Source organism: Pleurodeles waltl, chromosome 6 (assembly GCF_031143425.1).
Source record: "Pleurodeles waltl isolate 20211129_DDA chromosome 6, aPleWal1.hap1.20221129, whole genome shotgun sequence".
Lineage (NCBI taxonomy): Eukaryota > Metazoa > Chordata > Amphibia > Caudata > Salamandridae > Pleurodeles > Pleurodeles waltl.
The window spans coordinates 1641261253-1641277526 of NC_090445.1; the positions used below are offsets into that span (position 1 = coordinate 1641261253).

The 16274-nt window shown below is 49.1% G+C and overlaps 1 protein-coding gene across 3 annotated transcripts in view; it reads left to right on the forward strand.

The window, feature by feature from the left end:
* Nucleotides 1-16274, forward strand: part of RABGAP1 (RAB GTPase activating protein 1) — an 885283-nt gene that overhangs the window by 790557 nt on the left and 78452 nt on the right. For all 3 annotated transcript variants that reach the window (XM_069241548.1, XM_069241547.1, XM_069241549.1), the window contains one exon: nt 9378-9449. In XM_069241548.1, coding sequence (XP_069097649.1) covers nt 9378-9449 — 72 coding nt within the window. The remainder of the gene's footprint in view (nt 1-9377; nt 9450-16274) is intronic.

The following is a 16274-nucleotide window of genomic DNA, read 5'->3' on the forward strand; positions in this document are numbered from 1 at the left end:
GTGGTGAGGAAGGCAGCGAGCTTTTTGGACCTGCCTTTGCCGGTGGCAGAGGCGAAGCAGAATTTGCTGACAGAGGTATTGCATCCGGCCTCTGCTGCAGCTGAGCCTCTCTTGCCATTTAATGAGGCTTTGCTGGATCCGGTGTTGGAGGTGTGGAAGAAGCCGGTGTCTTCCTCTGCCGTTCATAGGGCTGTGGCCAGGAGGTATCGAGCTGCACCATCTGACCCTGGCTTTCTCTCTAGACACCCTACGCCGGAGAGCTTGGTGGTGCAAGCCTCCTGTTCCTCAAAGTCAGCGCCTGGTTCCTTCCCGACGGTGCCTGGAGACAGAGACTCCAAGAAACTGGATGCGCAGTCCAAGAAAATATTTTCGTCATGCAGTTTGGCGTTGAAGGCCACCAACGCAACGTGCATTCTGGGGAGGTACATCCATGCTCTGATGGATGATATTTCGTCTTCATTTACGGAGCTCCCCCAGGGTCTCTTGGATGTGGTCTCGGACGCCCAGGCTGCCGCGACCCAGATTATCCAGTCTGGGCTGGACACGACCGACTCGGTGGCCAGGGCGATGGGCACGGCTGTGGTGGCAAGAAGACAGGCCTGGCTCCGAAACTCAGGGTTTTCGGCGGATGTGCAGTCGACCCTGCTGGACCTCCCGTTTGATGGGGACAGACTGTTTGGAGCCAAGGCAGATTCGGCCTTGGAACGATTTAAGGAGAGCAGAGCCACAGCCAAATCGTTAGGACTGCAAGCTCCTTCTTCCTCTGCCTCTTCTAGATTTTTCAGGAGGTTTCGGGGATTTGGGCGTGGCTCTTCTTCCTCTTCCTTTCGGGGGAGGTTCCAGCAACCCGCCTCTTCCCTCCCCTATAGGTCATTTAGAGGGAGGGGGAGGGGTGGGGCCCGTACCAGAGGAGCCTCTCAACAGCACTCTGCCTCTTCCTCGTCCTCTGGAGGGGTGCAGCAGGGGAAGCAGCCTTAGGCTTCCACCGTTTCCCACTCACTCCTCTCCTGTAGGGGGAAGATTACAGCATTTTCTCCACAAGTGGAAGTCTATCACCACGGACACTTGGGTTCTCGGCATTGTGGGGAAAGGCTACGCCCTTCCCTTTCGGGAGTTCCCGCCCCTCATCCCGCCCCGCCCATCTTATTGTTCAGAAGAACACCTCCTGTTGCTAGAACAGGAGGTTCAAGTCCTCCTTTCAAAGGGCGCGGTAGAGTTGGTCCCAGAGCAGGAAAAGGGTCGAGGTTGTTACTCAAGATACTTCCTGATTCCCAAAAAGGATTTTCAGTTGAGACCAATCCTGGATCTGAGGATCTTGAATTGGTTCCTCAAACAGGAAAAGTTCAAGATGCTGACCCTAGCACAGGTGCTTTTGGCATTGAACAAGGAAGATTGGATGGTGTCTGTCGACTTGCAGGATGCTTACTTTCATATCCCGATACTCAAGTCGCACAGGAAGTATCTCCGGTTTGTGGTAGGGTCGCAGCACTATCAGTTTGCGGTCCTCCCGTTTGGTCTTACTTCAGCACCTCGAGTCTTCACAAAGGTGATGTCAGTGGTTGCGGTGGAGCTCAGAAGGAAGGGGATAGCAGTATTCCCTTACTTGGACGACTGGTTGATCAAAGCCAAGTCCCCGGAGCTTGTGTCGCATCATCTGCAGTCAACAACCCAGTTGTTGTTCGACCTGTGCTTTTCGGAGAACGTTCCCAAATCTCACCTGGAGCCCTCTCAGCGCCTCCTGTTCATAGGGGCAGTACTGGATACAACATTGAGTCGAGCCTTTCCTCCGCCTCAGCGGATTCAAGATATTCAGGAATTGGTTCCAATGTTTCGAAATGGAGCGGTAGTTCCAGTCCTCAAGGTCCTTCGTCTGCTCGGTCTGTTCGCCTCCTGCATTCTGTTGGTCACGCATGCTCGCTGGCACATGAGGGCTCTTCAGTGGTGCCTCCGAAGGCAGTGGTCTCAACACAAGGGAGATTTAGAAGGTACTGTCAAGATCTCCAGAGATGCTGCTGTGGAATTGAAGTGGTGGATTGCGGGCAACAATCTTTCACAGGGAAAGCCGTTCGCGCAGTCGCCACCAGTGGCCACGGTCATAACGGATGCTTCCACCCTAGGATGGGGAGCTCATCTGGGGGATCTGGAGATCAAAGGGCTTTGGTCTCCAGAGGAACAGGTGTTTCATATCAATCTTTTGGAGTTACGGGCTGTACGTCTGGCTCTCAAGGCCTTCCTCCGATCCCTTCGTGGTCAGTCGGTACAGGTCCTGACGGACAATACTACCACGATGTGGTACATAAACAAACAGGGAGGAGTAGGGTCGTACCTTCTCTGCAGAGAAGCTCTTCGGCTATGGTCCTGGGCAAAGGACCATCAGATTTGCTTGGTGGCAAATCATCTGGCCGGGGTCTTGAATGTACGTGCGGACAGTCTCAGTCGCCAATTCTCGGCAGACCACGAGTGGCGTCTCCATCCAGATCAAGTCTGTTTAATCTTCCAGATGTGGGGGTTTCCTCGGATAGATCTGTTTGCCACTCGGGAGAACGCGCATTGCCCGTTATTCTGCAGCCTCCAGTATCCGATGCAGGGAGCGTTGGGGGACGCGTTTCAGATAACCTGGTGCGACCAGTTGCTTTATGCGTTTCCCCCCATATCCTTGATTCCTCGAGTGTTGAGGAAAATTCGCCAAGACCGGGCCCAAGTCATCTTAATAGCTCCGGATTGGCCAAGGAGGGTATGGTACTCCGACCTTCTCCAACTCTCACTGTGCCCTCCGCTCCGTCTCCCTCTCAGGGCAGACCTCCTCTCGCAGTCGCAGGGGCAGGTTTTACACCCCAACCTCCAGAGTCTGCACCTACATGCTTGGAGATTGAACGGGGCAACCTGAGTTCCTTCTCTCTCCCGCCTGATGTAGTGGATGTTATCTTAGCGGCCAGGCGACACTCCACTAAATCTATCTACGCTAATAGGTGGTCTAAATTTATGTGGTGTGGAGAGAGACAGATTGATCCCTTACATGCTCATCTGTCACATGTTTTGTCTTTTGCACTGTCTCTAGCGCAGAAAGGTTGTGCAGTGGCTACCATTAAGGGTTATTTGTCGGCCTTGTCAGCCTTCATTTGTCTTCCAGACCAACCATCGTTATTTAAATCCCCTATTGTTCTCAGATTCTTGAAAGGTCTTCTGAATCAATATCCTCCAAAACCATTCGTTATGCCTCAATGGGATTTGTCCTTGGTCCTGACTTTCCTTATGGGGTCCCCTTTTGAGCCTATGCATTCTTGCCCCTTAAGGTATTTGGTTATTAAAACAGTATTCCTGGTAGCTATAACATCTGCAAGGAGAGTGAGTGAGTTGCAGGCCTTATCGGTTAAACCCCCTTATATAACGTTTTATGGGGATAAGGTGGTGTTGAGGACCAAGGCTGCTTTCCTTCCGAAGGTTGTTTCACCCTTCCATTTGGCTCAGACAATCACTTTGTCCACGTTTTATCCTCCGCCTCATCCTTCAAAGGAGGAAGAAAGACTACATCGCCTGGACCCAAAAAGGGCGTTGAGCTTCTATATCGACAGAATGAAGGATATCAGGCTGGAGGATCAGCTGTTTGTCGGATACGTGGGCAAGAGGAGAGGAAAGGCAGTCCACAAGAGAACACTCTCCAGGTGGGTTGTTCTTTGCATTAAAATCTGTTACTCTTTGGCAAAGAAGGATCCGCCTGAGGGCATTAGAGCTCACTCCACCAGAGCTAAGTCGGCCTCTTCGGCCTTGGCCAGGGGTGTTCCTGTGGTCGACATCTGCAAGGCCGCAACTTGGTCGTCCCTTCACACTTTTGTGAAACATTACTGTTTGGACTCTGAGGTCAGAAGGGACGGTCATTTTGCACGGTCAGTGCTGCAGGATTTCTTGGTTTGACCATTTAGGCACCCACCGCCGGGCGTGGTACTGCTTTGGGACTCTATTCATCAGGTGAGGAATCCACAGGCAGTTGTATCCATCAGAAGAACGAGTTACTTACCTTCGGTAACGACTTTTCTGGTGGATACATTAGCTACCTGTGGATTCCTCACGGTCCCACCCGCCTCCCCGTTGCCTTTTTGGTCTCTCCAAGCAATCCTTGAGTGTGCTCCTTTTGGTCTTCAAAGTTGCAATACATTTTGCATATATGATATTTGTATATATGTGTATATTTATATATAAATCTATATATATTGTGTATATACATGATTCGTATGTATAAATATATTTATTTGTTTAAAAAAAATAAAATTAAAAAAAAAAGGTTATATTAAATCTGCAGCTATTTTATTGCAATGTTGTGTGATTTACAATATTAAGAGATGTTGCTTTGCTCTTTCATTACATTGGGTTATTATTATTCTCATGCACGTAAAAAATGTTGGTACGGTCATCGGCACGTCGGCGAGGACCTCTTATTGCCTGTATGACGTCAGACGGCGTCGCGTGGGCTAGAGTGACGTCCTCGTCGACGTGCAGAGACTAGTAAGAAGATTTCCGTCGAATGCTGGCGCCATGGGAGTATTCATCAGGTGAGGAATCCACAGGTAGCTAATGTATCCACCAGAAAAGTCGTTACCGAAGGTAAGTAACTCGTTCTTCTAGTCCATTGTGTTTGGGGGCGGGAGGCTATTTTTGTGTGGTCAGTATTGTCCAGTGTTCTGAATAATATTGCTGTTAAGGGTTTCTAAACAGTCAATTTCATTTATTGCTTTGCGGTTTTCTTTGGACTGTTTTCTTTTTAAAATGCTTGGTATATATTTTGCCAACAGGACTTAATGAGATAGGTGAATAATATGGTTCGCTAAGAAGTGATATAACGTGTATTCTTTGGGTGGATACTTCTAACTGTAGATTCCTCACCTTCAGATGTGACGGAAGGGAGCAACATGTAAGCTCCACTCCTAAGTGCTGAGTTCCTTTCTGTGTTCTTCACTCACAAATTTGTCAGTCTTCTGACACTGTTTGGAAATTGTCGACAACAGTGTGCTATGCCTATATGTCCCCTTTAAACACAATAGTTTTCAAGCTGTGCTGAGGTTGCACAAAGCCGATGTTGGTCATGGACCAACATGGCTAAAGAGCACACTCCTTCGATGTCCCTACCATCGGTACCTATTTCACAATTGCTGCTTCAATGGCCAGAGTTTCCTGGGACGTTGATGACTCCTTAGCAGATAGGGAACACCATGCTGCAGGTTTTTGATGTGCTTTTGCTCCCCCTGGTGTGCTTTCGGGTCCCAAGGAGCAACACAGGTGTCTCCAGTCAGCATGCTGCTGGTAAGTCCGCCCCGGTGCCTCCTCAGCACCACATCCTGATTCTAATTCAAGACTTCTGCCTTGATACCACTACCAGCAGAGACTCAATTGTCTTTTTGGCACTTGATTCTGACCAGTACACAAGGCACACATGATATGGATGGACTTCTCTTTCCTCAATTCACAAATAATGCTTTGTATCTAGTCCTGCAAAGTGCTAGTGCACTAGATACATCCTCTGACACTGGATCTAGATTCGCCAAATGGGCAATCAACACTATCTCATTTGTGGTGGTGGTATGGAGGGCAGGGGGGAACACTAGAACTGCAATTGCCCACAATAGTGGCAAAAAAGAACATTGACTGATTCCTACTAAAAACGCCCTCTTTATCAGACCCATTATTGTCATTATATGAAGCCCTTACCAATGGTCTAATAACTAGCTAGGCCAAACCATGTTTATTCCCCTCAGTCAGTCTTGACCTGTAGCATGGGGACAGGTCTTCTCCTGGTCATCTTTATTTTCTGAGTAAACACCATACACCAAAGAGCCTGATTGAACAGACCTCGACAATTAAGGTCAACCCAAATTCTTTCCCCCAAAAATTGATTATTTCAGGAAGAGAACGTTTTCACCCGCTAGCCTGGCACTTAGATCAATCAATGTGGTTTGCTTATGGGGCAGGTAAACACACACATTATTGGACCTGGCCAGCGATGTCTAACCAGCAGTCCGAGGACCCCAGAGGTTTACTGGCCAGGGGATACATGACAGCCAGAATGCAGCAAAATATGTACCCCAGGATGGCCATCAGTGTTGTGCTCAGACAGCACGTCTGGGCTTGTTCGTTTGGGTTTTCCTGTATTGTGCGCACATCCTTAATAGATATTCCCTTGATACGTCCAAGCTCTTCAAATCAAAGCCTTTAATGGTTCATGGACAATTGCACCACCACATTATTCTTGAGCCCATTAATGCCTTCAAAACAATTTCCCCTCCAGTTGAAGAATTTCAGGGTTTACTCTATGGGCTTACTTACAGGCAGCGCCAGCCCTCTTGGGCGATTGTACAGCAGCAAGCCCAGTTATTTAGATGCATGGCCGCATCACTGGTTGGAGTCATGCAGGAAAGCCAGGACTACAGTCTTTCATTTCCTCCTCCCTGGCGGCATCAGCTATAGAGCTGCTTTAGTTTCCCTTTAACGACTCCTGCCGGGTCAGTAGAAGACAGCATCCAACATCTCCCCAACAGGAAATCTGCATGTTAGGCAAATAGCGCTTTTAGGTTCTTATCAAGGGTAATGCCCCTTTCCTTCATTTCCTCCCCAATCCATTTCAATCCCATACAAGAATCTCTGCAGTTTTGGTGCAGGCTGTAAAACCTTTGCACTGCAAAGCTGCCATTGAACGTTTTTCAGAATCAGAAAGAGAGACATTGTGCTATTCGTGCTGCTTCCCTGTTCTGAAGATGAACATAGGCCTAATTTGGACCTATGCCAATTGAATGCCTTACAGCTCTACACCCTGGTGACTGGATAGTGTCTTTGGACTCGCAGGACGCGTATTTCCAAAAAACATCCTGCAGTCCCACATTTGTCAAGGAGGGCAAAGACCATTTGTTTGGTCTGTTTCCCTTTAGCTTAACCTTTGCTCCTCAAATGTTTATGAACGTGATGGCTGTGGTCGCTGGATATTTTCCGAGTTTGGGTGTATGTGTTCCCATACCCCGACAACTGGCAACTAAAAGCGGCCTTACCACAGTCAGTTGTAGACCACATCCAAAGAACTGCAGAACTCCTGAGATTGTTGGGGTTCACCATAAACAAACATTTGAGCCCCATGCAAGAGCTTCCACTCTTAGGCAATTCCAGAAAAGGACATTCATAGCCTTTCCTCCATGCAGCGAGTCTCGGGCATTTAGGATATGATCCAAATGTTTTGGGATCAGTTTTAGGCCTTCATGAGGAGGACTTTGAATTTTATTGTTCTCTTGGCCTCATTTATACTCCTTGTTATGAACGCCAGGTGGCACATGCAGTAGACACGGCTCTCAGTGGGTTCAACATCCTGACTACCTCTCCCACTCCATTAGGATTTCAAGAGAGGGTGCAGGCTCTGCTTGTGGCTGACATATGTTAGTCTGACCTGCAGCAGACCTGCTCCCTTTCCCTTTCATAGTTCACAGTTGCACCAGACATATTGCTGCTGCCTCAGGAAGTCATCTGAGGGAATTGGGATAAGAGGCCCGTGGTCTCCAGTGGAGGCCCTGCTCAATATAACTTTTCTGGATCTTCTGGTGGCCCATTTAGCCCTACAGCTCCTTTTGTCATTCGTCAAGGGACATTCGTACAACTCCTCACCCACAACACAACCACCATGTGGTACTGTAACAAACAGCCAGGAGGCACTTAGTTTCTGGAAATAGCTAGACCTACGTAACATCTCGCTGGTCGCTAACTAATTAGTGGGGCTCCTGAATGCCCAGGTGGACCAACTGAGAAGATGTGTGGAAAACCACTTGTCCCACCACCATCCTGAGTCGGCATAGAGCATCCTCAACCAATGAGTTCATCCTGGCTAGAGCTGTTCACCATCTTCCACAAAATGAAATGGCAACAATTTTGCTCTTTGAAGTTTCCTCCAAGGTATTTGCTCGGAGTCATGTTGCAGCTGGAATTTATCAAAGGACTGCTGTATGAGTTTCCACTGCCCTCTCCCACCGCAAGTCTTGAAGATCATGATGGATTGGATGCAAGTCATCCTAATCGTTCCTACTTTGGCCAGGAGGTACCAAGAGCTCATAAGAATTTTTTACTCTGGCCAGTTAGCTCTTTGAGAAGACCTTTCTCAGCAACAGGGCAGGGTCCTGTATCTGAGTCTCCACAACCTGTACCTCCATGCAAGTATGTTGAATGGCAGTGCCTGAATGCTTTTGATTTGCTGTGCGTGGTGGTTTGTCATTCTCACAGCCAGACGCCTGCCGCAAAGTCCTTCTGTTCAGGAAAAATGTATTACCTGGTGTGGTGCCTGAAATACCAACCCCTCATATGCAGAACTCTTTGGCCTTTTGATTTTTCTTTCGTTAGCCCCACAACGTCTTGCACTATATATAGTTCTCTTTCAGCTCTCTTAGCATTTCTGAGTTTACCAGGCCTGCTTGTTTAAGTCATTGGTTGTGATGCTTTTCATTAAAGGTTTGACCTACATGGCCCCACCCACACTGCATGATGTCTCAGTGGGCCCTAAAAAGTTAATATGTGCACGCAAGTAGAGCCTCTGCACAGCTACTCTTCAAGTTAAAAGCAGTGTTTCTTTTTGCCATCACATCAGCGTGCCATCTGAGTGAACTGCAGACCTTGTAGGTACAGCTACCCTACATCGCTTTCTTTCCAGGCAAGTTGTTGCATAGGAAATGGGTGACCTTCCATCCCAAAGCTGGTATGTCCTTCCACGCTGGCCAATTGATAACTCTACCAGCATTCTTTGTCCTGCCTCACCTTTCCTAAAAAATCAGCAAGGAAAGAATTTCAGCAGACATAGGCTGAGAAGGAGTACCACCCTTCTGTGCTACATGGTTTCTCCTTGTGTGCCTCATTTTTAGGTCTGGCATTAGCCAAGAACGTTTGATTTTACTAAAATTATATGTATAATATACATAGTTAAAGGGTCTTTCAGCGACCCCTCTATCAATTGGTCATTTGTTATTCTAAATTTGTATCCACTCACTACAGCACACAACAAGAGAGTAGCAGGCTGGCCAACTCATTGGGCACACATTGGAAATTATCCATTTTAGGAAGCTCCCTAATCATCTGCTTCTGAATCAACCCTCTATATCTAGTGGTCAATTCGTTTTCTAGCTGGTCTATATGGCAAGTTTAATTTGTATCGATCGAATACCATGGAAACTATATCGATAGTTTTTGTCGGCGAATATATGGAAATTCGCATACCGGATAGACAATCACTGTTCTCGGAAACCAGCCTATGATGTAATTTTGTGTATTGGCTTTATTCTGTTTGTTTAATGTTAACTGTTTTTCTGAATTATGTAATGGGAGTACAGTATTTATCTTTGTAATTCAAAAATGTTTTCTTTCAGATTTGCTCCCAGTTGAGCGAAAGACTTGAAAAACAGCAGTCTTCAAATAAAACTGAAATTGAGAAAATTCGGGTAAGCCAATAATTACATGTCATGGCCACATACTTTTGTATCATGCTCTGTTTATGTAATGAGCCCTACTGCACTCGAATGCGATCACTTAAAGTTGCTCTTCCAGCTTTTAAAATATATTTTCTGCAGATTCCTTATTTGTAGAGATATCCCCAGGCATAGGTCTGGTTCTGAAAACTGTTAAACTCTGCTGCTCAAGGACTAAAGGTAGCGCCGGTCAACTGCATCGTCCGCGATGGATGTGACGTGCTCTTTGCCTATATAGACTCCACCCCAGCGTGCTGACATTAGTATTTTTTGCACCATCAGCGCAGATCCATTAACTCTACCTCAGTGGTGATCCTTTTTTTTTTTTTCTTTTTTTTTAAATACTTTTTTACAACTTTGTCTACTATTTTTTTCTTTAGCTCCCAGTGTGCCTTAGTGATGTCCTCCAAAAAAACAAGTGCAGTATGTCACAGATGCCTGTGACAGACCACCACCTGGTAAAGACCAAGAAGTCAAGGCATTCTTAGACTTCACCACTCTGGTCCAAGTCGTCAGACGAGGCACTTGAACAACATCACAAGCTTAAGCCTCACTCTCACACTCATCTTCCCCCTCCCAGAGCCTAAATCTTGTTCTGCTTTGCACCTCCTTGAATCTCCCAGACCGACCCCCACCCAACTGAAAGAATTCTCTGAGGCTTTGCAACTCATCAGTGGGCAAGCTGACATAACACACACACACACCCTGCCCCTTCTGCCCTCCAGTGCGCTGTCCGGATTCAGACTGCACCCCTAACTGCATTTCTGCTGGCAGGTTTGCCCTCAGTGCCAGTCAGGCCTGTTGGATCTGTCTCTCAATCCAGATCGGCCCTGGTCACGAATCCACAACCTTCACCGGGGTTAGGCTCATTTGTCCCATTCTGGGCGCTATTGATGCCAAGCAGTGGCACAGACCCAGTAGTTATTCCTGAATCAGATTCAAAGCCGGAACGGCATCATCCAAAGTTCACTCTGGCACAAACCGAACCACTATGCTCCAGTCAGAGACGGAGCCTCCATTTTCAGTCCTAGATGTTACGCCACCCTCGGTAGAGGTCAAGACCAATGTCTTGTTGGAGGTGCTTCAACCCAAGATGTCCTATTCAGAACCTCTCCTCCCTTTTAATGAAGTGCTAACTGATGTCCTGCTTGGGACCTCGGCGCCAAGCCCTTCCAGGCACTACTTTGCACAGGACAATTGCCTGCTGCCATGCTCCTGGGGATCCAGCTTTCCTCACCCAGTACTGCACTCTGGTGAGTCTGGTTGTCCATGCCCAATGTTAACCCTGGTGCATTCTCTAACACAACATAGAAAGGTAATCCAAGAGGATAGTCACCTTTGGCAACACAACCTTCTCTTCCGCTAGCCTTGCACTGCGGTCTGTGAACACCACATGCGTGGACCAGTATCAAGTGCTTCCTGTGGTCTTCAAGTAGGCCTGAGCCATCCTGACCCAGGATATATCCAATGGCAAGGACGCAGCAAAAATCATGATACGCTGTGGACTGGACATGACTGACTCACTAGGTAGAGCGAAAAGCTTCTCTGGCACTTCGTTGCCACATCTGGCTGAGGTCAACTGGCTTCTCGGCGATGTCCAGGCATCCCTTATAGACATGCCCTTTGACAGCACTCACATGTTTGGCAATGAGGCGGGTTTAGCACTTCAAAGACAGTTGGGATACCACAAGGTCATTTACACTCACCATGGTCCCACACCAGCCTCATTCTGCATTACGTTCCTTCTGTGACTATGGTAGGAGCTCTGAACCCCCACGACTAACAAGCTCCCCAGTCCTTTTATGGTTGCTGACTAGGCTTCCACAAGCCGCCATCTACCCAGCAGCTGCAATCTCCAAACCCTGTGAGTATGCACTCCCAACATCACAGGCAACTGGTTAACGAGAGGATCAAACACTACCTGCCCCACTGGCAAGCAATAACCTTGTTCAAGTTAGTGCTCCAAATTGTCCAATGGGGTAACTCCCTTCCATTCACGGAAATGCCACTACCTGTGCTACTGCCCTTAGCTCAGCTGACTGAACACCATCTCTCCCTGTTGCATCAGAAAGTGCTGCTCTTTTGGCTAAAGGAGCCATCAAGAGGGTGCCAACATTATAAGTAGGTTGTGGATGCTATTCCTGCTACTTTCTGGTGCTGAAGGAGGATGCAGACTTCTGTCCTAAATTGCGACTAATTTCTAAAAAGGAAGAAATTCAAGATGCTCATGTCCTGTCTGCCTTGGACCCTCGAGACTGGATGGTATCGTTTGACTTGCAGACCGTGTATTCCCACATCCCCTTTCTGCCGGCCCATAACCCTAACTGCATATCACAGTGGGCCATGAACTCTTTCAGTCCTCTGTGCTCCCCCTATGGCTTACAAATGCCCCTCTGATGTTCACAGAAGTGATGGTGGTGGCTGCGGCTCACCAGTCATTCCCTACCTTGACGACTGGCTGAACAAGGAGGGCTTGCCCCAGACTGTAGTCTCCCACCGCTGACTACAGCAACCTTCTGTACTGAATGGGGTTCACTACCAACATATGGAAGTCACACTTGACTCCCTCTCTTTATCAGAGGTGTTCTGCACACAGAGCAGTTATGGTCTTACCCCGGAGTTGTCAATCCAGGATATTCAAGCTTTGATACCGATGTTTCAGCCTCTGTACTGGATTTCGGTAATACTGGCTGAGGCTGCTGGGCCTCATAGTTTCCTGCATCCTGCTGGTAAAGCATGCCCACTGTCATGTGTAGGCTGTGCATTGGGAACTGAAGAGCCAGTGGGCGCAGCTTCAGGGGCATCACTCTGACCTTGTCCAGATAATATTGGAGGGAACTACAGAAGACTCGCAGAGGTTGCTAAACAACTGTAATTGGGCAAGTGGCAGACCCCTCTCCCATCCCCAACCATGTGTCTCAAATGTCACATCTAGGTTGAAACCGCCATCTCTGAGAGATCAGTGGACTCTGGTCTCGAGTGGAGTCTCAGCTTCACATTAACCTGTTGGAGTTGAGTGCAATCCACTTGGCATTGAAAGCTTTCCTTCCATCCATCAAGGGAGGTCAATTCAGTTGTTCAGATAACACTTCCACCATGTGGTACTGCAACAAGCAGTGCAGGTGGGGTCCTGGCCAGGAGATCCTGCGCCTCTGGACACGGCTGGATAGTCAGGACAATTTTTCCTCGCCATGCAGCACCTGATGGGATCGTTACCCCACCATGGCAGACCTACTCAGCCGTCAATGCCCTGCGGCTCTTGAGTGGTGCCTTCACCTGGATATGGTGAAAGGCCCTCTTCCACAACTGCGGAGAACCTTGGTTAGATCTGTTCACCACCACAGAGAAAGTGCAATGTTAGCACTTCTTCAGGTTGGAGTTCGAAGGCTGTTCTTGCTCAGTGATGCTTTTAATTTCGAGTGGGACTGTGCTCTCCTGTGCTCCTTCCAGCCGCTACCAGTTCTGAAGATCATCAGGGCGGATCATCCTTGCGGCTTTCAACTAGGCATGAAGAGCATGGTATCCTAAACTCCTGTGTGTGAGCATCAGTCAGGTTGCTCCTTTGGGAAGATCTCCTGTTGCAGCAACAAGTCAGGGTTTTGATCCTAAATCTGCTCACTTTCCACTGTCATGCGTGGAGATGGAGCAGCGGCAACTGAGAGTTTTTGATCTCCCTCGTAAGATGTAGCAGGTTATTCTGACAACCAGGCGCCCGTCCACTAAAATTCTACACTTGCTGTTGCAATAAGTTTGTGGCCTTGTGCCCTGCAAAACACATTAACACTCTTGTTGCATCCTTATCTGATAGTTGCAGATTCCCTTAACTTAAAATTTCCGCAGGCGTCAGTATAGATCCGGAGATTTTTCTTGAGCAATACCCTTGCATGCCGTTAGATTGCATTGTTCGGCTCTGTATCTGTCGTTGGCGCCATCCACACCAGAAATGACATTGCAGGTCCTAAATAGGCACCTACCTCAGCATGCTGACATCACTTCTTTTCTTCCTGCAGCAGCCAGCACTGATCCGAAGAAAGAGCTACCCCTCAGTAATTTTTGACTGGCCTTTTTTCGACCGTTGTCAAAGCTTTTTTGAGTATTTTACTCCTGGTGCGTCGAGGGATGTCTTCTCATAAGACCGGTATCAAGCCCTATGAATCCCGTCATCAGGCGATGTCCATGATGGATATGCACCTCGGGTGCCTTTGGTGTTGGAGTGCGACCATGACCCAAAGTCGTGCTCCAAGTTCCGTTCCATGAATCTGATAGCTGTGAGGGAGTGGTCTCTAAAGGTCATGGCAGCCTGGTGCTGGGCTCCGCGGAAGTCCCAGTCTCAGTCAAGAGGAAGGTTTCTAGATCAGACCCAGAGTTCTTCTCTCCCCTGCCTCCCCAGAGCCATCCCATTACAAGTCCTGAAGACGGCGAAGCCCCATCGAGATGAGGGAGCGTCTCTCATTCTAGGCCTTCCTCTGCTGAGCCTGCATCTAGGTCCACTCCGCGCCTCCCCAAGTAAACTGTAAACTTTGCACTTGTATAGCGCACTACTCACCCGTTAGGGTCTCAAGGCGCTGTACTCATACCGCTATGGAACCCCTCCTGGCTTTTCCCTGTGAGGTGCCCCCTCCTGGGCACCCCCAGGGTGAAGCCAGGCATCCAAGCACTGTTGGGGCCGTTGTGGAGATTAAGCAAGCTATTGCCCAGAGTTGCAGAGTGGGACTCATTAATTAGATTAGGCACCGAGGCGAGAATTATCTGGTCCAAGGGAATTGAGCCCAAGACCTGCAGAAGCAGGACTTGAACCCTGGTCTTGAGCCAGATCTCTGCTTCAGGGTCTGCTGCTCTAACCATTGTACCACACTTCTCCACAAGTTTCCAGAAGCTAGAGCGACTCCTACCCAACTCAAGGCTCTGCTGGTGCACCTTCAGGCCCTGGGGAGTCGGAAAGAGACCGTTTGGTTTCTGCACTGCGGCTCAGGCTCTGAGGGGCACTCATGGATCCATTTCTGGATCCGGACCAGTGCTGTTTGCACCACTTCGACCTTCCCCCACGCCAGCTCCGATGTCAATGCTCCTGCACAACCCATGTCCCTGGGCCATGCCGTCCCATCCTTATAGCCGACTCCGACACTGAGATAGATGGGCATTGTATGATGCCAAACCCGGTATCTACAGAGGCCTTGCCCTATGTCTAATCCTGAGCCTTATTCTTTTGGGCTAGGTTACGTGAGGAACGGGAGGAGTCCCTGGACCCTTTAGAATACCAGCTCCAAGGCCCCATAGACTGTCGTACGGACCTGGGTGAAGCCAGTGGACATGCTCTCTCCCTTGGCTATGATGGAGGGAGCTTCATATTCTACCGTAGTGCTGAGAGCTGCCCAGGTCCTAGACCTTCAGTTGTCTTCAGTGGCAGCGAGGACTAACGTCCTGACGGAGGTGCTTTAACCTGGGTCTTTATCCTCTGAACCCCTGCTTCCCTTTTAATGAAGCCCTTACGGATGTCCTACAGGGTACCAGTTCCAACCCAGCACAAGGGCCCTTGTGAACAGGACAATTGCCCGCCGCCATCGCCCAGCACCGGGTGAGGCAGGTTTTGTGATGCAGAACCCACCCTGAGAGCCTCCATCTGTCAGGGTGCATTCCCTACCGGAGCCCCAGACTGGGAATCCAAGAGGCTGGACACACTTGGGAAGATGTATTTTCTTTGGCCATCCTGGCTATGAGGTCCGTGAACACTACATGCCTTTCAGACCATTATTTCCACATGCAGTGGGATACGGTTGCATAGGTTATGCCACAGGTCCCGGAGGAGGCACGGGCTGCACTTTCCCAAGGAGAGTTGCTGATGTGCGAGGCTCAGCAAAGTTCACTATCTCATATGGACTGGACACGACCGTTTCACTGGGCAGAAGAGTTGCTTCGAGACTGACCTTGAGGCACCACACCTGGTAGAGGACGTCCTGCTTTTCATGGATGCCCAAGCTCATTTTATGCACATGCCCTTTGATGCCACCCGTCTCTTAAGAGAGAAAGCGGGCTCGGCACTCGAGCAGAGCCTTGCGTTGGCCCCTCATCCCCCTGTCTGCTTTCTACCCATTTCGTGGCTATGGAAGGAGCACCCAGCCACATCAGTTTCCCTCTAGCCACCGTGCCACACATGCTGCCCAGCCACTGCGTGGCTGGGGACGTGAGATTCACAGTCCTCGTGGATCAGGGAGCCAGCAGTCTAGTTAGTCTGCCACACCCCTCCCCCACCTCTGCAGCTACCACCAAACCTCCCTGGTCTGACGATTCCCCACCGACCCACTGACAGTAGGCACAGGTAGTCGCAGGAAGCCTCAGCAGCACAACAAAGCAGGACTCCCAAGCTCCAGGAGTTGCAGAGTGGAAGCTGAACATAAAGTTGCAGAGTGCTGGAGGCTGGGGCTTCTTGGGGCTTGAAGGTCTTCTGGAGGAAGAGTCAACAAGCCTTGGTAAGAGCAACAGTCGTGGTGCACAGGGGTTCCGTGCCTTTTCGAATTAGGCTCAGCAGCAGGAGGGCAGAACAGTGTCTGGGGTCTGCAGCAGCGCAGGCTGGCAGGCAGACCGTGCAAGCCTGTACAGGCAGATCTGGATATTCCTCTGAGAAACCCCCAGAGTACATGGTATTACGCAAGTAACACTTAACATCAGTGTAGTTGCATGATTCCTACAAGTTTGACACCAAACATGCCTAGATTTGGTGAGGCAATTATGTAGTTGAACTACTCGTGTTGACCAGTGTCCACTACATACTCTGAAATGGCTTCTCTGCACTTACAAAGC